This window comes from Psammomys obesus, unplaced genomic scaffold (genome assembly GCF_907164565.1).
Source record: "Psammomys obesus unplaced genomic scaffold, mPsaObe1.curated_primary_1811, whole genome shotgun sequence".
Lineage (NCBI taxonomy): Eukaryota > Metazoa > Chordata > Mammalia > Rodentia > Muridae > Psammomys > Psammomys obesus.
Window position 1 is genome coordinate 16,233,649 of NW_026596051.1, and position 19,099 is coordinate 16,252,747.

The 19,099-nt window shown below is 44.4% G+C and overlaps 1 protein-coding gene across 2 annotated transcripts in view; it reads right to left on the reverse strand.

Moving 5' to 3' along the window:
• Positions 1-18,740, reverse strand: part of Pisd (phosphatidylserine decarboxylase) — a 57,809-nt gene extending 39,069 nt beyond the window's left edge. Inside the window, exons 1-2 of one of the 2 annotated variants that reach the window (XM_055624125.1) lie at positions 18,659-18,740; positions 7,648-7,727 (exon numbers count right to left, since the gene is read on the reverse strand). In XM_055624125.1, the coding sequence (XP_055480100.1) occupies positions 7,648-7,727; positions 18,659-18,720 (142 nt within the window). In that variant the 5' untranslated portion in view covers positions 18,721-18,740. Of the gene's footprint in view, positions 1-7,647; positions 7,728-18,658 lie in introns of those variants that run through there. The other variant, XM_055624127.1, reaches the window with a different exon arrangement.
• Positions 18,741-19,099: the final 359 nt, after the last annotated feature.

The following is a 19,099-nucleotide window of genomic DNA, read 5'->3' on the forward strand; positions in this document are numbered from 1 at the left end:
GAAGAAGAAGAAGAAGAAGAAGAAGAAGAAGAAGAAGAAGAAGAAGAAGAAGCAGCTATCAGAGACCTCAAACTGATCAGAGCTACGTTGTTCCCTTAGCTTTATTTTGCTAATTGGGACCTATCAGCTGAGGCCATGGTGCTGCTGCTTCCTCCTACATCCACTCTAACTACTGTGTCCCTTTAAAAACAGAGTGTAAAGATACACAGTTAATCTGTGAGATGTGTGGATCCTGGAGGGACTTGTGCCTAGGCAGTATTGAGGCCTACTCTTTGTAACATAGCTGAAGCCATTTTATTCCATATCTATCTTTGTTCATAAGGTGAAATTAAGTTAAAACATTTTAAATTCTGCTTCCCAGTAGTTAATCATAGCTACCAGAGGGTCAAGTTAATCTACAGTAACAGACCCTACCAGAGGGTCAAGCTAACCTTATATTTTCCTATGACTCAATGGTGCCATAACCCATGTTCCGTTATCTCCACACTTGGCTATCCCACACTCTGGCTGCACTCTATCTACACTGGCTGTACTCTGGTTGTACTCTGGAAGTCCCTAACCACCACCTCCCTTAACTTACTTGGAACCAATCAGCTTAAAGGTTAGCTGAAAATACTTTGTCTAGTTAGCCAAAATGAACTTAAAATGTATTACTTCCCCTCTTGTCTTCTGCACTTGGTTTTCCTATAAAAAAAAAAGACTACCCTAAAAGCAGACCAGTGTCACAGTTAGGCTCCTGAGTCCATTCTGTGGTCCTAATCACGGTAAGTCTTCGTGTGTGTGTTTAAAACCATCCATATCTGACTAAGACCAGCGTCTGAGTGGTTTGTGCTGCTATTCTTGGTTGTAACAGGTGAAGGGCTCACCTTACCAGGGAGCTGGACTAACCTTGAACAAAAAGCAACCATGTGGCTTGCCACCATCTTGGCTCAGCACAACAGAGACAACCATGTGGTCAGCTGCTATCTTTGATAATGTTATAAAGAAAGCCAATGCAATGCAACTTCACTGCCATCTTGGTTATGTAACCACCTAGCATAAACAAAATATAGCAGCACCCCACAAAGTTTCCTATTCCTACTGAGCCCTCTGGTTATCACTGTATCTCTCTTAGACTAAAGACGCAACACCAAGCCTCCAAGATTTTTTCCCTTAATGTTCTGCTTTGTTTTAATATTGAGCCTTTTAATTACAATAACAGGTTAACAAAATGAAACAATCTAATATGACCACTGTCTGAGTTCTTTTACATTTTTGTTCTGCCTTGTTTACTATCCTTTAGATTACATGGAATCAAGCCCAATTTACATATGATGAATTGTAAGAAGTGCCCTTCTAATTTAGTGTTGGGCTGCAAAGTGGTCCCTTAAGATAGTGGCCCAGCTGCCAATACCGTACAATGGCTACCCAATCTAAGTTGGGGTTAGATGGCCATGAGGCAACAGAAACCTAACCTTAACATTTCTCAGAAACCCACTGACTCAGGGAAATTGTTCATCAGATAACTGCAGTTCCCCTAGTGGGATCATCCTGGGTACTCCGTTCTATTCAAGACGAGGGTAAAAAAAAAATCTCCCAAGAGGGAGAAATCTGTCCTTAAGCCTTCAGGAACCTTTTGAAGATTCTTGCTCTCCCAGGCTGGGCTGCTGTTCTCCACCACAGTAAGACAGCCTGGCAGTCTGTTATTTAATAAACTCTCTCTCTACCCATCGAGTGGTCTTGTTTGGTAGTTTTGCTGTGCTTACTTACATTTAGATAGTACTCTTTAAAATAAAATAAAATAAAAAATCACAAGTGTGTATCATGCTTGCTTCCCATCTGGATTTAAAATAATAACAATTACAACAACAACAACAACAATAATATAGATTATAGCTCAAAATAAAAAATGGACATGAAGGGCTGGAGAGATGCCTCATTGGTTAAAAGCACTGGCTGGTCTTCCAGAGGTCCTGAGTTCAATTCCCAGCAATCACATGGTGGCTTTCAACCATCTGTAATGAAATCTGAGTCCTTCTTTTGGTGTGCATGAAAACAGAGCACTCATATACATAAAATACATAAATCTTAAAGACAAACAAAGAGCTCGGTCTCCTAGAATACAACCTTGATCTGCCCTACAGATAAGGTTGGGGGAACTAGTATGCTCTCCACCTCAATCTATCCTTCAAGGGAGGCTTGGAAAGAACTAGTCTATCTCAGAACACAGGGCTTTCTAACCTTGATTTATCCTATGGATAGGGTCAGGAGGAAACTAAAATGCATCTAATAATGTTACCTAGGGTGTACCTGAAAAGTGGCAGAGACAGACCTACAGGCATGGGTAAATGCAACTCAGGCCCACACTGGGAACCAGTCTTGGGTCATTTAGGTTGCACTGACCATCCTTCATTTGGCTGGCTATTTCTCTCTCTAGATGCTGGGCTGAGAGACTCAAGGAGGATTAGGTGAACCTCCATCCATCTCTCTCAATCTTGTTTTCACTTTACAGATAGGAACGAAATCCTTCCAGACTCCTTCAAATTCCCCACTGACTTGCCTCCTGAACAACTGTTTAGTCTTTTTCTCAAGCAGTGCATGGCCTAAATACTTTCTAGGAAAAATAAAAGGTGGCTCCCAGGAGCAACTCTTAATGCCATCCTTCAATTAAAGCTATTCTGTAAACAAGAGAAAAGTTCCCCTAAAATTCCTAAAATTTTCTATGTGCAAATTTTCTTTTCCTTTCAGGATCTTGAAAGTAAAGACACACTTGAGTAGTGAGTCTAACCAAAGTTTATTTAATAGCTTAATTTCTGCCCAGGTTTCACCTAAATATTGGACATTACTTAAAAATACCAGACTGGTGCAACTGCCCCTCTGGGTGCCCAATAACTGTATCTGGAGGCATACACTGATGTGATCAGAGGAATTAAAAAGGAGAATTTTCCCCTTGTCCTCCAGGGTCAGCCGACTCCCCGGGATCTGTCAAGATGTCCTGTACTACAACTGTGGAAAACCAAACTCTTGTTCAGGGAGGAATGGACGGTAAGCAGTGTCCAGCCTGCAAAGAGGAGGGTCAACAAAGAGGGAAAAAATTCCTCCACACTCCTAAATGAAGCAGTGGTCAAGTCAGGTCTTTGACGTATCCTAATAGAGAGATTAAACAGCAAAAGCTAGAGATTAACTACCCAAGAACAAATAACCTTTAGGAATCAGATCTTCAACTGGCCTTGATCCAAAAATGAAAGAAATAATTAAAAAAATTAAATTTGGCTATCTACATGGTCTTCAACACCCAGCATAAAAACACAGCCATGTTTAAAATAATCAGCGTTTTTCTTTAACAGTGCTCAATACTGTGCTTAACCATGACGTGTTACTTGGACATGTGTTTCTCGTTAGTGTTTTGCTTCTTGATAACACTGTTTCTCACAGCTGTAATATGATGTCCTGTGTTCTAACCAATCATGTTCCTGCCAAATACCCTGTTGTCAAACTCACAGGTTTGGATAATTACTTAAGATATCAAATCTGGCTGGGTGTCATGGTACATTACAAGCCTTTAATGACAGCACGCAGGAGTCAAAGACAGGTGAATCCCTCAGTTAAAGACCAGCCAGATCTATGGAGAAAGTTCCAGGTCAGCCAGGACAACACAGAGAAAACCTGTCTCGAAAAACAAAACTCAAATTAAACAAACAAAAAAACAAAACCATGTCCGTGGGACATTGCTGGAAAACCCGATAAAAAGTTATTTTTGTTGTTGTTGTTCTTGTTTTAAAATGTCAATTGGATGGTGATGTCTGATTGTGACTTCAACAAATGGAACCTAGATTTCTCTCATATTTGGCCCATATTATCCTCCTGCACAGGACATTACAGCTAGCACATGGGCAGAGGCATTTCTTGCTGTTAAGACACTGCCATAAGCTTTCTACAGGATTCTGGTAAAAAAAGTTCTGATACGGGCTGGAGAGATGGCTCAGAGGTTAAGAGGGCACCAGATCTCACTATAGATGGTCATGAGCCATGTGGTTACTGAGAATTGAACTCAGGAACTTTGGAAGAACAGCCAGTGCTCTTAATCTCTGAGCCATCTCTCCAGGCCCCTTCCTTACTTCTTTAATTGGCAGAGAAAATCAACATGATCAAGACCTGTAGATATCAGCTTTAAATGCCCAACATGGGCACTGGGAATGGATCCTAGGTCCTCTGCAAGAATGGTACATGCTTTTAACCACTGGCGATCTCCTCAATGTCTCTCTTCACTTTTCAAAGTAGGTTGTAAGCACAGTCACTTCCCTCTTGGATATGGCTTCGTGAGCACAGAGGCTGCTCCTCTGCAGAATGAAATGAAGACTACGGGTTCACTGCTGTTTTATAGCTGTGAAGAGACACCACGACCATAGCAACCCTTATAAAGGCAAACACTTAATTACGGCTGGATTACAATTTCAGAGTTTTAGTCCGTAATCATCATGGCAGAAGGCATGGCAGTGTGCAGGCAGACATGGTGCTGAAGGAGTTGAGAGTTCTACATATTTATTGATCGGAAGGCCTTGAGGAGACTGTCCCACACTGGGCAGAGCTTGAACATGGGAGACCTCAAAGCCCATCCCCACAGTGACTCACTTCTTCCAACAAGGCCAGGTTTACTCCAATAAGGCTACACCTCCTAACAGTGCTATTCCCTATGGGACAAGCATTAGAACACATTAATCTATGGATGCCAAACCTATTCAAAAGATCACATTCCACTCCCTGGCCCCCATAGACTTATATCCAAAATGTAATGCAAAATGCATTTAGTCCAGTGTCAAAAGTCCCCATGGTCTATCACAGTCTCAACAATTTTTAAAAGTCCAAAGTTCAAAGTGTCTTCTATGATTCATGGATCTCTTAAATATAACCCCTTATAAAATCAAAATCACAAAGCAGATCATATACTTTCAACATATCATGGCACAGGATATACATTACCATTCCAAAATGTAGATAAGGGAGGATGGTGAGGAAATACTAGACCAAAGAAAGACCAAAAGCCAGCTGGGCAAACTCCAACTCTGCACCTCCATGCCTGATGTCAAAGCACTCCTCAGATCTCCAACTCCTTTCAGCTTTGTTGACTGCAACACGCTTCTTTCTCTTGGGCTATTTCCAATCCCTATTAGCAGTCTTCCTTCACAGGGATCTCAAGGCCCTGGCCTCTGTAACATCTTGGGGTCTCCAAGGTAATCCAGGCTGCACTTCCATAGCTTCATGCAATGGCCTCTGTGGGCCTCTATGCAGGGACACTCTTGCCCACACATCTGGCCTCAGCAGCTTTCCTTAGTCGAAGAAATATTTCTTGACTCTAAAGCTAGAACCACACGGCTGAAGCTGACAAGTTCTGATGCTCCCAGCAAGCATTGATTATGGTTCCCTTAATCAATTACATCTTCACCAGCTTTCTGTTTTCAATGGTTTCCTTGACTGCCTAAGCTTGGCTGTCATGGAACTTCCTCTGTAGACCAGGCTGGCCTTGAACTCAGAAATCTGCATTCAGGCTGAAGAGATGGCTCAGTGGTTTAGAGCACTGTCTGCTCTTCCAGAGTCCTGAGTTCAATTCCCAGCAGCCATATGGTGACTGGGATCTGATGCCCTCTTCTGGCATGCAGGTGTACATGCAGATGGAACACTCAAAACAAACAGAAATCTGCATGCCTTGGCCTCCAGGCCTGGACCTACGCTTTTCTTTAATTCCTTTTCATTATAGAGCTTTATAAGCATGGCCACTATGCCTCAAGATTTAAATTAAAGGCGTATGTTAATCCGGATCAAATGTGTATCACCCCAACTCAAAATCCAGATCAAAAGCCTGTCTGTGTCTTCCAGCCTCAAGATCTAGATCTTGATGAGGTCTGTCCCCGTTTCTGGACTCTAGTTCATTCCAGATAGAGTCAAGTTGACAACCAAGAATAGCATCATAATCCACCCTTGTCAAGTTGACACACAACCATGTTTCCTTATGTCCAAATGAAAACACTAATACATCATAATAACACCTAACTATCCCTTGCACAACTGAAAATGAATTATAAATTTAGAATTGGTGGCAATGTCCCCTGGGGAAATATCCTTTTCAAGATGAAAGCTTAGCTGGGTGGAATCTTGTCCCTTAATTCCATTTAATATCCTTACTCTGTTTATCTCTTTGAACACAAGATTTAACTCCATTCTGCTTCCTGGTGCCTCTGAACCATACATTTTGTATTTTTCCTTTTTCAGCTTGCTACATTTGATCTGAACGTTCTTCATGCGAGTGACCCACAAGACAGAATCTATGCTAGGCTGTTTTGAGATTTCCTTTGCCAATGCAATTCATCTAAATCTCAAACAGCCACATTAGTCACCAAAATAGCACAAGAAGGATCTCCAGGCAACACACGAAAATGCTCCTCTGAAGCCTCCTGAGCCAGGCCCAGCAGTTCAAACCATCTTCACCACCGCCATCCCCCCTTTTCCTACCAGGATGACCCGCTAAGCACCACTGAGAGTGTCTAACTGCTTTCCTAACCCCAAATCCCCAAATCCCCAGTCCTCCACGCCAAAGCAGGTCAGGCCTGTCACAGCCATACTCCAGTCCCCGCTACCAGCTTTTTAGTTATAGTTTCTATTGCTGTGAAGAGGCACCATGACCAGGGCAAACTCTTATAGGAGGCAAACATTTAATTGGGGTTGGATTACCATTTCAAAGGTTTGGTCCATTATCATCACGGTGGGAAGCACAGCAGTGTGCAGACAGACATGGTAATAGAGGAGCAGAGAGTTCTACATTTGGATCTGAATGCAGCCTTGAGGAGTCTGTCCCATGCTGGGCAGAGCTTGAGCATAGGAGACCTCAGAGCCTGCCCCCACAGTGACCTGCCCTGTGGGTCACACATCCAAACACATGAGTCTATGTAGTCCATTCAAAGCACCACAACTGCTTAGGCTCCCCCTGCGAGTTCCAGCTGCAGTTACTAGTTAGAAAAAGCCACAAGTGTTCCCGTTAATGACCATGTTTGTAGTAGGCTTTCTGTTGTTTTCAACAATCATCTCATTTTACTCCTGGGAATAGTAATAGGCCATTAAAAATATGATAAACAAAAGATGTGGGTAATAAAGACAATACATCCTTACCAGACTACAAAGTTCTCGCTCCACAGTGCTGGGGGAGGCGAGGTACCACTCTATAGTACTCTCTACTCATGGCTTTCGGCGGGAACAGACTCCCTGAATTGGGCCTAAAACACTAACATGCAAAATACATAAACTGTTTATAGAGTCTCACTATATGGCTCAAGTTGCCTTCAAACCTATTATCTTCCTGTCTTAGCCTACTGAAGGCCTGTGTTACAGTAAGTATGTAGTACCATGCCCAGCTAACACAGACCTTCTGACTCGGGAATTCTGACTCTACACAGTTATCCTGGAAATGGCAAAGGTGTCACTAACACTCTATGGCAGTCCCAACAGAGTACGACTCAGACAGTGAAATGGTTGCTGAGGCCCCAGTGATGACCACCTGCCAGGTTACATAAGGACATAGCTGTGCTTCAAAAGGTAGTTAATTTAACAACCCTATGTTCTTCCAACTTCCAGCTGAGTGAACAGATGGAGCCAGCAAGACCTTCAACTGCTCCTTACCTGTGTTACAGGCTTGAAGAGGCATCTTCTGGAAGGACCCCAGGAAATGGCGTGTGGCAGTATGCTCATTGTGACAGAGGCTACAACCAAGAAAAATGGATCATTAAAATGAAATTTTTGATTCTATTTAGAAACAGAATTGGCTTATTTGACCTACTTATTTTCCCTTTGAAGAAAATATTGACTAATCTGATTTTTAACTTAAAGTAGCTCCACAAAAAAGGCACACTGCCCTTCAACTGTAGAAATGCCCTATAGATGACCCAATAAAAAGAACATACATCCTATCAAAGCCCATAAATGGAAAGCCTCTCTGACAATCACAAACATTAATTAATTAAACTGATGAATGAGTTGGCAACTTAAAAATTTTGTTTGCTTTGTTTTGTTTTTTTTAAGACAGGGTTTATCTCTATAACAGCCCTGGCTGTCCTGGAACTCTCTTTGTAGATCAGGCTGGCCTTAAACTCAAGAGATCTGCCTACCTCTGCCCCCCAAGTGCTGGGATTAAAGGTGTGCACCACATCCACTCAGCTCCAAAATTAAAAAAATAAAATAAAACTGTGATAAAGATGCTGAAGTGTGGGCTGGAGAGATGGCTCAGCAGTTAGGAGCACTGACTGTTTGTTCCAGAGGACCCAGGTTCAACTCCCAGCACCCACATGGCAGCTCACAACTGTCTATAATTCCAAGATCTGACACTCTAACACAGACATACATGTAGACAAAATACCAATGCACATAAAAAAAAAAAAAAAAAAAAAAAAAAAAAAAAAATATGCTGAAGTGTAGCTCTTCACAGTTGATGGCTTCTGGTGGGGTGGGGAAGGTCTCAGTTTTCTTTAACAGGCTGGCCACTAGGAGTTTGTCCATGCTTCAGTGAGTATATGGATACACAAACTGGGGTTTTCTGCTTCTGTTTTTGTTTTGTTTTTTTGGTAGAGAGGAGCAGAGGAATTAAAGAGTGAGAGGGTAGATCTGGGAGAAATGGAAAGCAAGTGTGATCAGGCTACATTGTATGAAATTCCCAAAGTAATTAATAAAAAATATCATTTTGGTGAAAAAAATTATTTTTAAAGATTTATTTATTATTTATACATTGTCCTGCCTGAACGTATGCCTGCAGGCTAGAGAGGGCACCAGATCTCATTAAAGATGGTTGTGAGCCACCATGTGATTGCTGGGAATTAAACTCAGGACCATTGGAAGAGCAGCCAGTGCTCTTAACCTCTGAGCCATCTCTTCAGCCCTTAATTTTTTTTTTTTTTAAGCTCTGTGTATGTGTCCCTATGTGGGTATGTGCATGTGCCTGTGGAAGCCAGGGGCGGGTGTTGAGAACTGAACTTGGGTCATCTCCAAGAGCTGGAAGTATACACTCAAGTATACTGAGCATCTCTCTAGCCTTATTGATTGGCAACTCATCCTGAAGCCAAGGTTTTGGCCTTAAGCTTACTTTGTAACTGAGGCCTCTATTTCCTGAGGGCTGGGATCACAGGTGTGGGACACCAAGGCCAGCTTGGCAACATTAATACAGTTTGGAGATCCTATAGTTTTGTTACCAATGTGAGTTTCCTGACTTTAACCACCACACCACAGTTAATGAAAGAAATGTCCTCATAAGAGAAGCTGAAATAATTAACATCACAGAGTGTGCCTTGCTCAATGCTGCAGACACAGGAAAAGAGAATACAAACAGCATGGGAGTTTGCAGAATCTGAGTAAGGGGTTCTCGAGACAGGATTTCTCTGTGTAGCCTTGGCTCTCCTGGACTCACTTTGTAGACCAGGAAGCCTCGAACTCGCCTGTTTTTCAAGTGATAGAATAATGACTGTTACAACTGACAAAATGGCAAAGTATGTTGGGAGACTGATACAGGAGGGTTGCTCAGGACTAGCCTAGGCTACACAGTAAGAGGATATCTCAAAACACAAAAACAAAACAAGAGAGGGTTTTATACATTGCTTTAGTGTGTTTCCCCAAACTCAATGTTTTGGGGAGGATGTGGATGACAAAACAATCCACCATCTCTGGATACATTGAGTGTTGCAGGATATTTGATCCCATTATGAATCCCAAGATTGTGAACTGTAAAAACCTGTTTCTTGTTTGATATGGCTGAGCCCTAGCGCACACATTTAATCCAAGGGCTTTCTGTACACAGGATTTAATAAGTCAAGCCTAGGTCAAGAGGTGGAGCAAATAACCAACTGACAGAGATTAAGTAGAAAGGAGGGACTTTGAGAGAAATGTATTTAAGACAGCATGAAGAAAGAGCTTTTTGGCTCTTTGGCTTTTAGCTTTCTCCTTGCAGGCTGTCAGCTGAGTTAACAAGCTTTTAGCTTTGGGCTTTTGTTTTTTACCTTTTTCCTTTGGATGTTAGCAGGGTAAGAAGGTCAGTTGGGTGCTTTCTCTGCCTTTCTAAGCTAGCAAAATTTCACCCCAGCATCTGGCTCCCAAGTCTTCATTGGTAAAACTGAATGATTTGGGATTTTCTTTCTTTATAACAGCTGAGGTTGTCTGTACACCCACCTTTCAAAGAATGCCCCATTCCTGTCATCTTGTCTCTCACGACATAAATACGGTAATTCTGCAGTTTACACCGATACTATGCACCACATCTCTCTCCAGTTTCAGCCCCACCTATCTTCTTTTTCACTGCAGCTTTTTTTGTTTTTTTTTCAAGACAGGATTTCTATGTGCAGTCTTGGCTGTCTTGGACTCATTGGCCTCAAACTCAAAGGGATCTGCCTACCTCTAACTCCCCTCATGGTGGGATTATAGGTGTGCACCACCATGCCTGGCCTCTCTGAAGCTTTTAAAGGGCTGCCCAGTGAGAGAACAGCCAAGCCAATATTCATTGAGAGGAGAATGAGTTGGATGCCTACCTGGGTGGAATGTGTTCCTTGCCGCACTGAGAAGGGTAATGCACAAAAGTGAAGCAAGGGAACTAAAGGATAGAGTCCGCTCACGAGGGCAAGCCTAGCCTATACCTTGCACAGAATGAAACCAAACTGAGAAGAGCAGAAAACTGTATGAGAAGAGGGCCGTGCTGGTTACTTCTATGTCAACCTGGCATAAGCTAGGGTCATCTGAGAAGGGGCTTCAAATTAAAAAAATGCCTGTACAAGATCGGGCTGCAGCCAAGCTTGTACGGTTTTTGTGTTTTTGTTTTGAGGCATGGTTTCTCCATGTAGTCCTGGCTGTTCTGGTACCCAGAGACCCACCTGCCTCTGCCTCTGGAGTGCTGGGATTAAAGGCATATGCCATCTCACCTAACCTTTTTTTTTTTTTTTTAAGATTTATTTATCCTTTTATGTGTGGATGTTTTCTGTCTGCATGTTTGTCTATGCTTGGTAATCTCAGAGTCTAGAAAAGGGCATTGGAGCCCCTGGAACTAGAGTTACACACAGACAGTTGTGAGGTACGTGGGTGCTGGGAATTTACCCTGGGTCCTTTGGAAGAATAGCCAATGCTCCTCTCTGCGAAGCCATATCTCTAGTATCTTGGGAGTCTTCTTAATTAGTGATTGATATGGGAGGGCCCAGCCCATTGTGGTTTGGGCCACCCTGGGCTGCTGGTCCCAGGTTGTGTAAGAAAGCAGGCTGAACAAGCCAGTAAACGGATCTTCCATGGCCTCTGCATCAGCTCTTCCTTTTTTTAAATTTTTATTTATTTATTATATATACAGTGTTCTGTACTGCACGCCAGAAGAGGGCACCAGACCTCACTGTAGATGGTTGTGAGCCACCATGTGCTTGCTGGGAATTGAACTCATGACCTCTGGAAGAGCAGCCAGTGCTCTTAACCGCTGAGCCATCTTTCCAGCCCTCTGCATCAGCTCTTGAGTCTAGGTTCCCACCCTGTGTGAGTACCTGCCCTCACTGTATTTGATAATGAACTTCATAGGAAGTGAAATAAACCCCTTCCTCTCCAATTTGCTTTAGTCATGGTGTTTCGTTATGGCAACAGCAACCTCAACTAAAACAAGCTGGTACCAGCATAGTGGGGTATGGCTGTGACAGACTTGACCACGTTTTGGGGAGGATTGTAGGACTTTTAAACTTTGTGTGTGTGGGGGAGCTACTGAGTGTTGAGAGCTCAGTGAGCTGTTCTGTAGGAAAGATAAGAGTGTTGAGGGCAATGCAGAAGATGGAGGTCTGGCTTGTGAAGTGTCAGAGGGAAGTTTAAAGACTTTAAAGACTATAAGGGCCTTTTACTATTTTGAATTAAAATTCTGTGATCTGATCAGCTGGGGGTGAAGAACCAACCACAATTAACAAGAGACTGGCACCACTGACGTGAAACCTTTGCATTACTAGGGCAGTGGATTGATGCTGGTTAGCTAGAGCCAAGAAATCAGCAGTTACTGAGAGGAGACCAGCAACAATTATTGACATGAAACCTGCTGGGAGGTGTCTCCTCAGTCAGAACACAGAAGCTGTGTTCCAGAATCAGCTTCCTCCTGCTGGTAGTAAGACTTGGTAGTGTACTGGTTTTGAAGGTAGAAAGGGGTCATGGAGAGCAGCTGCGGCTTGGCACTGGGGCAGGGCTGGAGTCCCAGGAAAGAGCCCAGCAGAGGCTACTGGTGAGATGCCAGTACCAAGATGGCCACCAAGAATAGCAGCAGCATTAGAGTGAAGCTAGCCAGAGACTACAAGACAAGCTATGTGTGCTGCAGAGGGCAGATCTGGAGAAATGACCCACGACCATGGGATGAGTCCAGAAGACTGGGAGTGAATCCCAGCCACTGGACACTGAGTTGTTTACACTGTTAGAGTGTGGTTTTGCTTTGTTCCAATTGCTGACTGTAAGCCAGGCACACTGGTGCATGCCTGTAATCTCAGCTTGGGAGATTACAGTTTGGGAGGCAGAGGCAGGTGGATTTGTGAGTTTGAGGCCAGCCTGGTCTACAAAGGGAGTCCAGGACAGCCAAGGCTACACAGAGAAACCCTATCTCAAAAGATAAAAGCAAACAAACAAATAAAACAAAGAATAAGAACAACAACAAAAAAGTAATAGCCAATTGTGACTGTGCCCTGGTCCTTCCTTCTCAAAGTAAGAAAGTATTTGACTTATTATTTATTTTACAGGAGCCCACAGTTGAGAGATTGGATTTTTAAAATAGTTCACGATTTGAAAGAAACTTTATTTTGTTTTTAAACTGGATTTTTAAATTTTATTTAGTTCTTCAAGACAGGGTTTCTCTGTATAGCACTGCCTCTCCTGGAACTCACTCTGTAGACCAGGCTAGCTTTGGAACTCAAGAGATTTGACTGCCTCTGCCTCCTGAGTGCTAGGATTATGGGTGTAGGACACCAGGGCCCAGCAAGAGACTGAATTTTAAAGTGTCTGAATTTGTAGACTATGGGACTTTTAAAGTTTATAAAGTGTTTTATATGGTAATGTCAAGATTAATGTGTGACTGTGGGGATAGACAAGAAAAGAGTTGTGGCTTAAGAGTGAGGTATTTGTATGTCAAGCTGACAAAGGGTCAGTTGGCTGGCTATTTTTATGTCAACTTGACACAAGCTAGAGTCATCTGAGAGAAAGGAGCTTCAATTAAATTAAGAAAATGCCTCCAGCCAAGCAGTGGTGATGCACACCTTTGATCCCGGCACTCAGGAGGCAGAGGTAGGTTGATCTCCGTTGAGTTTGAGGCCATCCTGGTCTACAAAGCGTTTCAGGACAGGGCTACACAGAGAAACCCTGTATCGAAAGAACAAATGCTTCTATAAGGTTGGGCTGCAGCCAAGCTTGTAGGGCATTTTCTTAACTAGTGTTTGATGTGGGAGGGTTCAGACCATTATGTGTGTGTCCATCCCTGGGCTGGTGGTCCTAGATTCTGTAACACAGCAGGCTGGAACCATATGCAGAATAAACACTTTCCTCCCCAAGTCGCTTTGGTCGTCATGTTTCACTATAGCACTAGAAACCCTAACTGAGACAGGGTATAATCCACACAGCAGGTAAACAGACCAGAGAGATGGTACATACTGAGTAGCAAGAAAACTGATGGAAGAGAGGGGAAGCAAAGGCCTGAGATGGGCAAGACAGAGGGGCTGCTCTTGTTCTGAAAAGACTGTTGTGTCTGTCTGTGGCAAGTAGGAAATAACAGGCCAAGAGTCAAACAAGAAGATTGGTATTACAGGTATTCGTGTGAGATGGTACTCTGGACACCAACAGACAAGCAAAAATGGGCAGACTAGGTTGTGTCTTGTTTTCTTTCTTTCTTTTTTTTTTTTTTCTTCTTTCTTTTTGGCTTTTCAAGGTAGGGCTTCTTGATATAAGCCCTGACTGTCCTGGAGCTCACTCCGTAGACCAGGCTTGCCTCAAATTCAGAGATCTGCACCTGTGTAGACCAGGCTTGCCTCAAATTCAGAAATCCACGTCTGTCTCTGCCTCTCCAGTGCTGAGGTTAAAGGTGCACACAACTATTACCCATGTAGGAAGTGTTTTGAAGGTAGAGTTTTTGTGCCTTGCCAAAGGACTAAATACAGATTTGTGAAAGAAAGAAGCCAGTTGTGATTCCCAGGATCCACGTGGTAGTTCAAAGAACCTGTCTCACTGCAGTTCCAAGGGATTCAATGACCTCCTCTGTCCTCCACAGGCACCAGGCATATGGTGCACAGACATACATGCAGGCCAAAACTGCATAAATATTAAATAAAGGTTTTGAGAAAGAAAAAAGATTAAAACCCAGAGAGAAGAACAGATGAGCTCAATCAGGCATCTCTTCTTCAGAGAGAACCAAGGGTAGGTACCACCTTCAAGCAGGCCATTAAAGCTGGGAGTGTGACCCACACACCCACACACTTGTAACTGCAGCACTCGGGAAGGCGAGGCAGAAGGACCAGCTTGGGAAACACAATCCTTTCACAAAAATAAAAATAAAATGAGATTAAGCACTTGGCTTTGGTTCAAATTTTGGCTCAAATCCTGTGCAGCCTAAGGAAATATCTAAAATCGAAGCCTCAATTCCCTCAGCTGTAAAATCGGAACATACCTCTTCAGCAGTAAGCTCACCATGTACAAACCTTGGTCCAGGGACTGCCTGCTTATATATGGCTACTAATACAAAAAGGAAAAACATGACAAACCTCTTCATAGTTTGATACTTCTGCATACGTGTGTTTTGCCTGCATATGCATGGACCACTTGCACGATGTGTCCTGAGAAGCTCAAAACTGGGTATTGGAACTAGAATTACAGATAGTGAGCAAGCTGCCATGTGGGTCTGGGAATTGAACTCTGCAAGAGCGGCCAGGGTTCAAGTGTGTGTTTTGTTGTTGTTTTGTTTGTTTTGATTTTTAGAAAAACAAAAATTAGAAAACAGAGTTTCTCCGTGTGGCCCTGGCCATCCTGGAACTTGCTCTGTAGACCATGCTTGTCTCTAACTCAGGGATCAGCCTGCCTTTGCCTCCTGAGTGCTGGGAGTAAAGCTGGGCACCACCACAGGTGGTATAGACCTTGTTCTTAACCAGCAAGGCAACTCTGTAGCTCAAGACATCTTTAAAAGCAACACAAAAAAGACATTCAATTAGCGCACACTGGGATGGCTATCTCAATTTCCAATGACCAATGTCCACCCTGTTTCCAGCTGTAAAATAGTATCTTTTGCCTGCATGTATGTATGTGCATCACATGTGTGCCCACAGAGGAGAGAAGAGGACATCAACTCTCTTGGAACTGGAGTTACAAATGGTTGTGAGCCACCAGGTAGGTGCTGGGAACTCAATCCACGTCTTCTGTGAGAGCAGTAAGTGCTCTTAAAAACTGAGCCATTTATCCAGGCCCCCCCGCTCCCCCCCCCAAAAAAAAGAACTTTTTTTCTTTTAGTTTTATTTCCATAAAAATTCAAAGATAGCCCAGGAGGGCAACACACTTTGCTCAGAGACAGGTGTTTGTGAATCTTTAATGTTGTTTGTGTGTTGAGTGTGTTGCCTGTGTTTCTCTAACCACCATGTGCATGCAGCACCATGGAGGCCAGAAGAGGGTTTCTGATCCTCTGGAACTGGAGTTACAAATGGTTGAGCTGCCATGTGGGTGCTGTGAACATAACCTGGATCCTCTGGAAGAGCAGCAAGGGCTCTTAACCACTGAGCCATCTCTCCAGCCCCATAACATGGTTTTAATGTCACCACAGGTATTAAGGTTTTAACTACAGTCTTCACTTCTCTCCCCTACTTTCAAAAGCTAGGAGAGTTCTAAAGCTGAACTGGCAGGTCTCTTGGAAGTTTTAGTCCACATTCGACCTGGTATCAGAATATTTAGTAAAGTATTCCCCTTGTCCACTAAACTGTAGAGTTCCCTACATATAAGGCTTATTCCAAATTAATTAATTAATCTTTGTGGGTAGTGTTTATGGGTGTGAATGTGTAAGACAGAGGTCAACATTGGGTATCATTCCTCGGGAACCATCCATCTTGTTGGGGTTTTTGTTATGTTTTGCTTTATGTTTTTTTGTTTGTTTGTTGTTTTTTTGTTTGTTTGTTTGTTTGTTTGTTTGAGATGGAGTCTGAGTATGTACCTTGGGTTGGCCTGGCATTCACTAAGTAGACCACATTGGTCTTGAGTTCAACGAGATCCACCAGCTTATGCTTCCTGAGTGCTGAGATTAAAGGCATGCATCCGATTTTTAAGACAGGGTCCATCACTGGCCTGAAGACCACCAATTAAGGTCACCGATGAAACTAGACTGGCTGGCTAGTAAGCTCCAGGAATCTATCTGTCTCTACCACCGTCCCTGGGGTCACAGGCTGAAATCATGATGCCCAGATTTTTTACAGAGGTCCTGGGATACAATTCAGGTCCTTCTGCTTCCACTTTACCAACTGAGCTCTGTCCCCTGCCACTTAACTAGATCACCATAGTCTTCACTCCTCCTTTCTGCTAAGCCAAAGTGGTAGGGGCGTCATAAATATTTCTAAACGGAAGTCTTGCATAAGCCACCACTCCCTAGGTGCTGTTGTCTGGACTTGCCTGAGCTTACAACCTGGAGTGCTTGGAAAAACTACAGTCCTCAGAGCCTCCATCTTTACCGCCTTCTGAATAAAAACTGGTGCATAACTGCTAATCTCTGTCTTTACTGAACATTCCAGCCATCCCTCTTTTTTGGCAGTTTGGTGGTGGTAATGTTTGAGACACAGTCTCATGAAACCCAGGTTAGCCTGTAGCTCCCAATGGAGCCAAGGATGGTCTTGAATTTCTGATCCTCCTGTCTCCACTTCCCAAGTATTTGGATTATAGGTGTGTGTGTGTGTGTGTGTGTGTGTGTGTGTGAGAGTGAGAGAGAGAGAGAGAACAACTTTCAGGAGTTTTCTGGTTTGCACCTTGTTTGGGCAGTCTTGCTGCTCTAGTGCCTGAGCTGCTAGCTCTCCTGTCGCCACCTCCCATCTCGATGCTGGGATTACCGTCCAGTGCCTCTCCAGTCTCCCACGTAAGTTCTACCGACCAGACTTGGGTCAGCTAGTGCCCTCACCGGAGTGGTCCTCTCGCTGCCCACTCTCACCAAAATACATTTAGAAGGCACACGTAACCCTAAATTATGACCATAACCCTGAAGATGTTGCTCCATGTTGTGGTGACCCCAACCATAGACTGTTTTTGTTGCTACTTCATAACTGCAACTTTGCTAATGTTACGAGTCATAATGTAAGTATTTTTGGAGACAGAGGTTTGCCAAAAGTTGAGAACTGGTGTCCTAGACAGATCCTCATCCCCACTCCACCCTGGCACCAAATCCCAGTCTTGCCTACCAACACTGGCAGTGAAGTACGGCTTTTTTTCCTTCCTTCCATTTTTAATAGTGCGTGAGGGACATCTTTTTTTTTTTTTTTTTTTCACCATTATTTAAAATTCTTCAGGAGCTGGAGAGATGGCTCAGCGATTAAAAAACTCTAGCTGCTCTTCCAGAGGACCTGGGTCCAATTCCCAGCACCCAAAGGCCACTCACAACCATCTGTAATTACAGTTCTAATGGACTAAATGTTCTCTTCCGGCCTCCGTGGACACCAGGCACACACATGGGAACACAAACGTTCATGCTGGCAAAACATACACACACATATATTTTAATGAGCAATACTGGGATTGGGGAGATGGCTTAGCAGTTAAGAGGACCAGGGTTCAGTTCCCAGCATCCATGTCAGATGGCTCACAACCACCTGTAATTCCAGGACATTCTTGAAGGCTCTATGGACACCTACAATCACACATATGCGTGTCCAGGCACACACACCAATTGTAAAAGGTAGAAGCCTTTGCCAGAGAGAAATAAGTACCTGGGCTGGCTATTAAAGTGAGTGACTCAGGCAAGGTGAGAACTATCTTTCTTCTCTCCTCTCTGGATTAAGAACTCTCTCTTCTCCCTTCCCCTCCTCCAAAAACAATAAACAGCTGGCTCATGCCCGTAATCCCAGCATTTCGGGAAGCACTTGAGATAGGACTGCTGTGATTTCGAGGCCAGCCTGGGTTACCTAATGAAACGCTGTCTCAGACAAAAAAACCAAATGAACAGGAGTTTACAAGATCCCTCAGGTCCCTTCCATCTCCAGCAGCCTAAAAATTTAAGCTATCTAGCGTCAGCAGGATAAAAACCACAACTCTACAACAGACTTTTAAGATAAGCAAATTTTATCCTTTCGCCGCAAAGCTTTAGACCCTCAAGTGAAAGTCGCTTTGCAGCGCTGTGCTCTTCCAGGTCACACCATCCTGCTGGGAAGGAGTTTGGCTCTGCTTCCATTCTGGCGACCAGAAGGCAGCATATCACCCTGCTGTCCCTGTGCACTTACACACAGCTGGACCGGCGAGAGCCTTCAGGCCACACCCAAACTCATTTCCCAGTCCACGCGGCGGCTGTAGCACCTGCTCTTGACCCACGGTAAAGGTGGCTCCGTGTCCTTCCCAGTCAGACCTACTCGCGGCGAGCCCGCGGGGAGAAATGGCTCCTCTCCCTAGAGCCTGGCCTGGCCTGGGCTGTCCCCCGCCCCAGCAGCCTCCCGCCTGGCCGTACCTGCGCCGCCACAGCACGCCTCCAGGTAGAGAGCGGACACGCCAGCGCCCACACGCCGCCATCTCGCCTCCTCCTGGGCGGACACGCCCCCTTCCGCCCTGGGACGCTCGCCGTGTCGTCACCCGGCCAATCAGGAACGTGAAAGGCTGGGCCCGGAAGCCTCGGCGCACGGCCCGCCCCCGGGAAGTGTGCGGACCGGCGCTCCGGCTCGGTGCGGTGCGCCGCTCCTGCACCCGGAAAATCTGAGCCCCCCCTTGTGCTCAGTCTCGCTGTGTGTGCAAGCCACCTCCTGCGGGCGCCCTCGGAGGCCAGCAGGAGGCGTTGGGTCCCTGGAACTGTACGTCGCTCCATCCTCATCTCACCGCGGTGCTGGCTGCCTCGGGCTAGGGGCTTGTGTTAAGAAATAACGGAAAGCTGTCAAACTAGGCTCCTGGTGTGAGG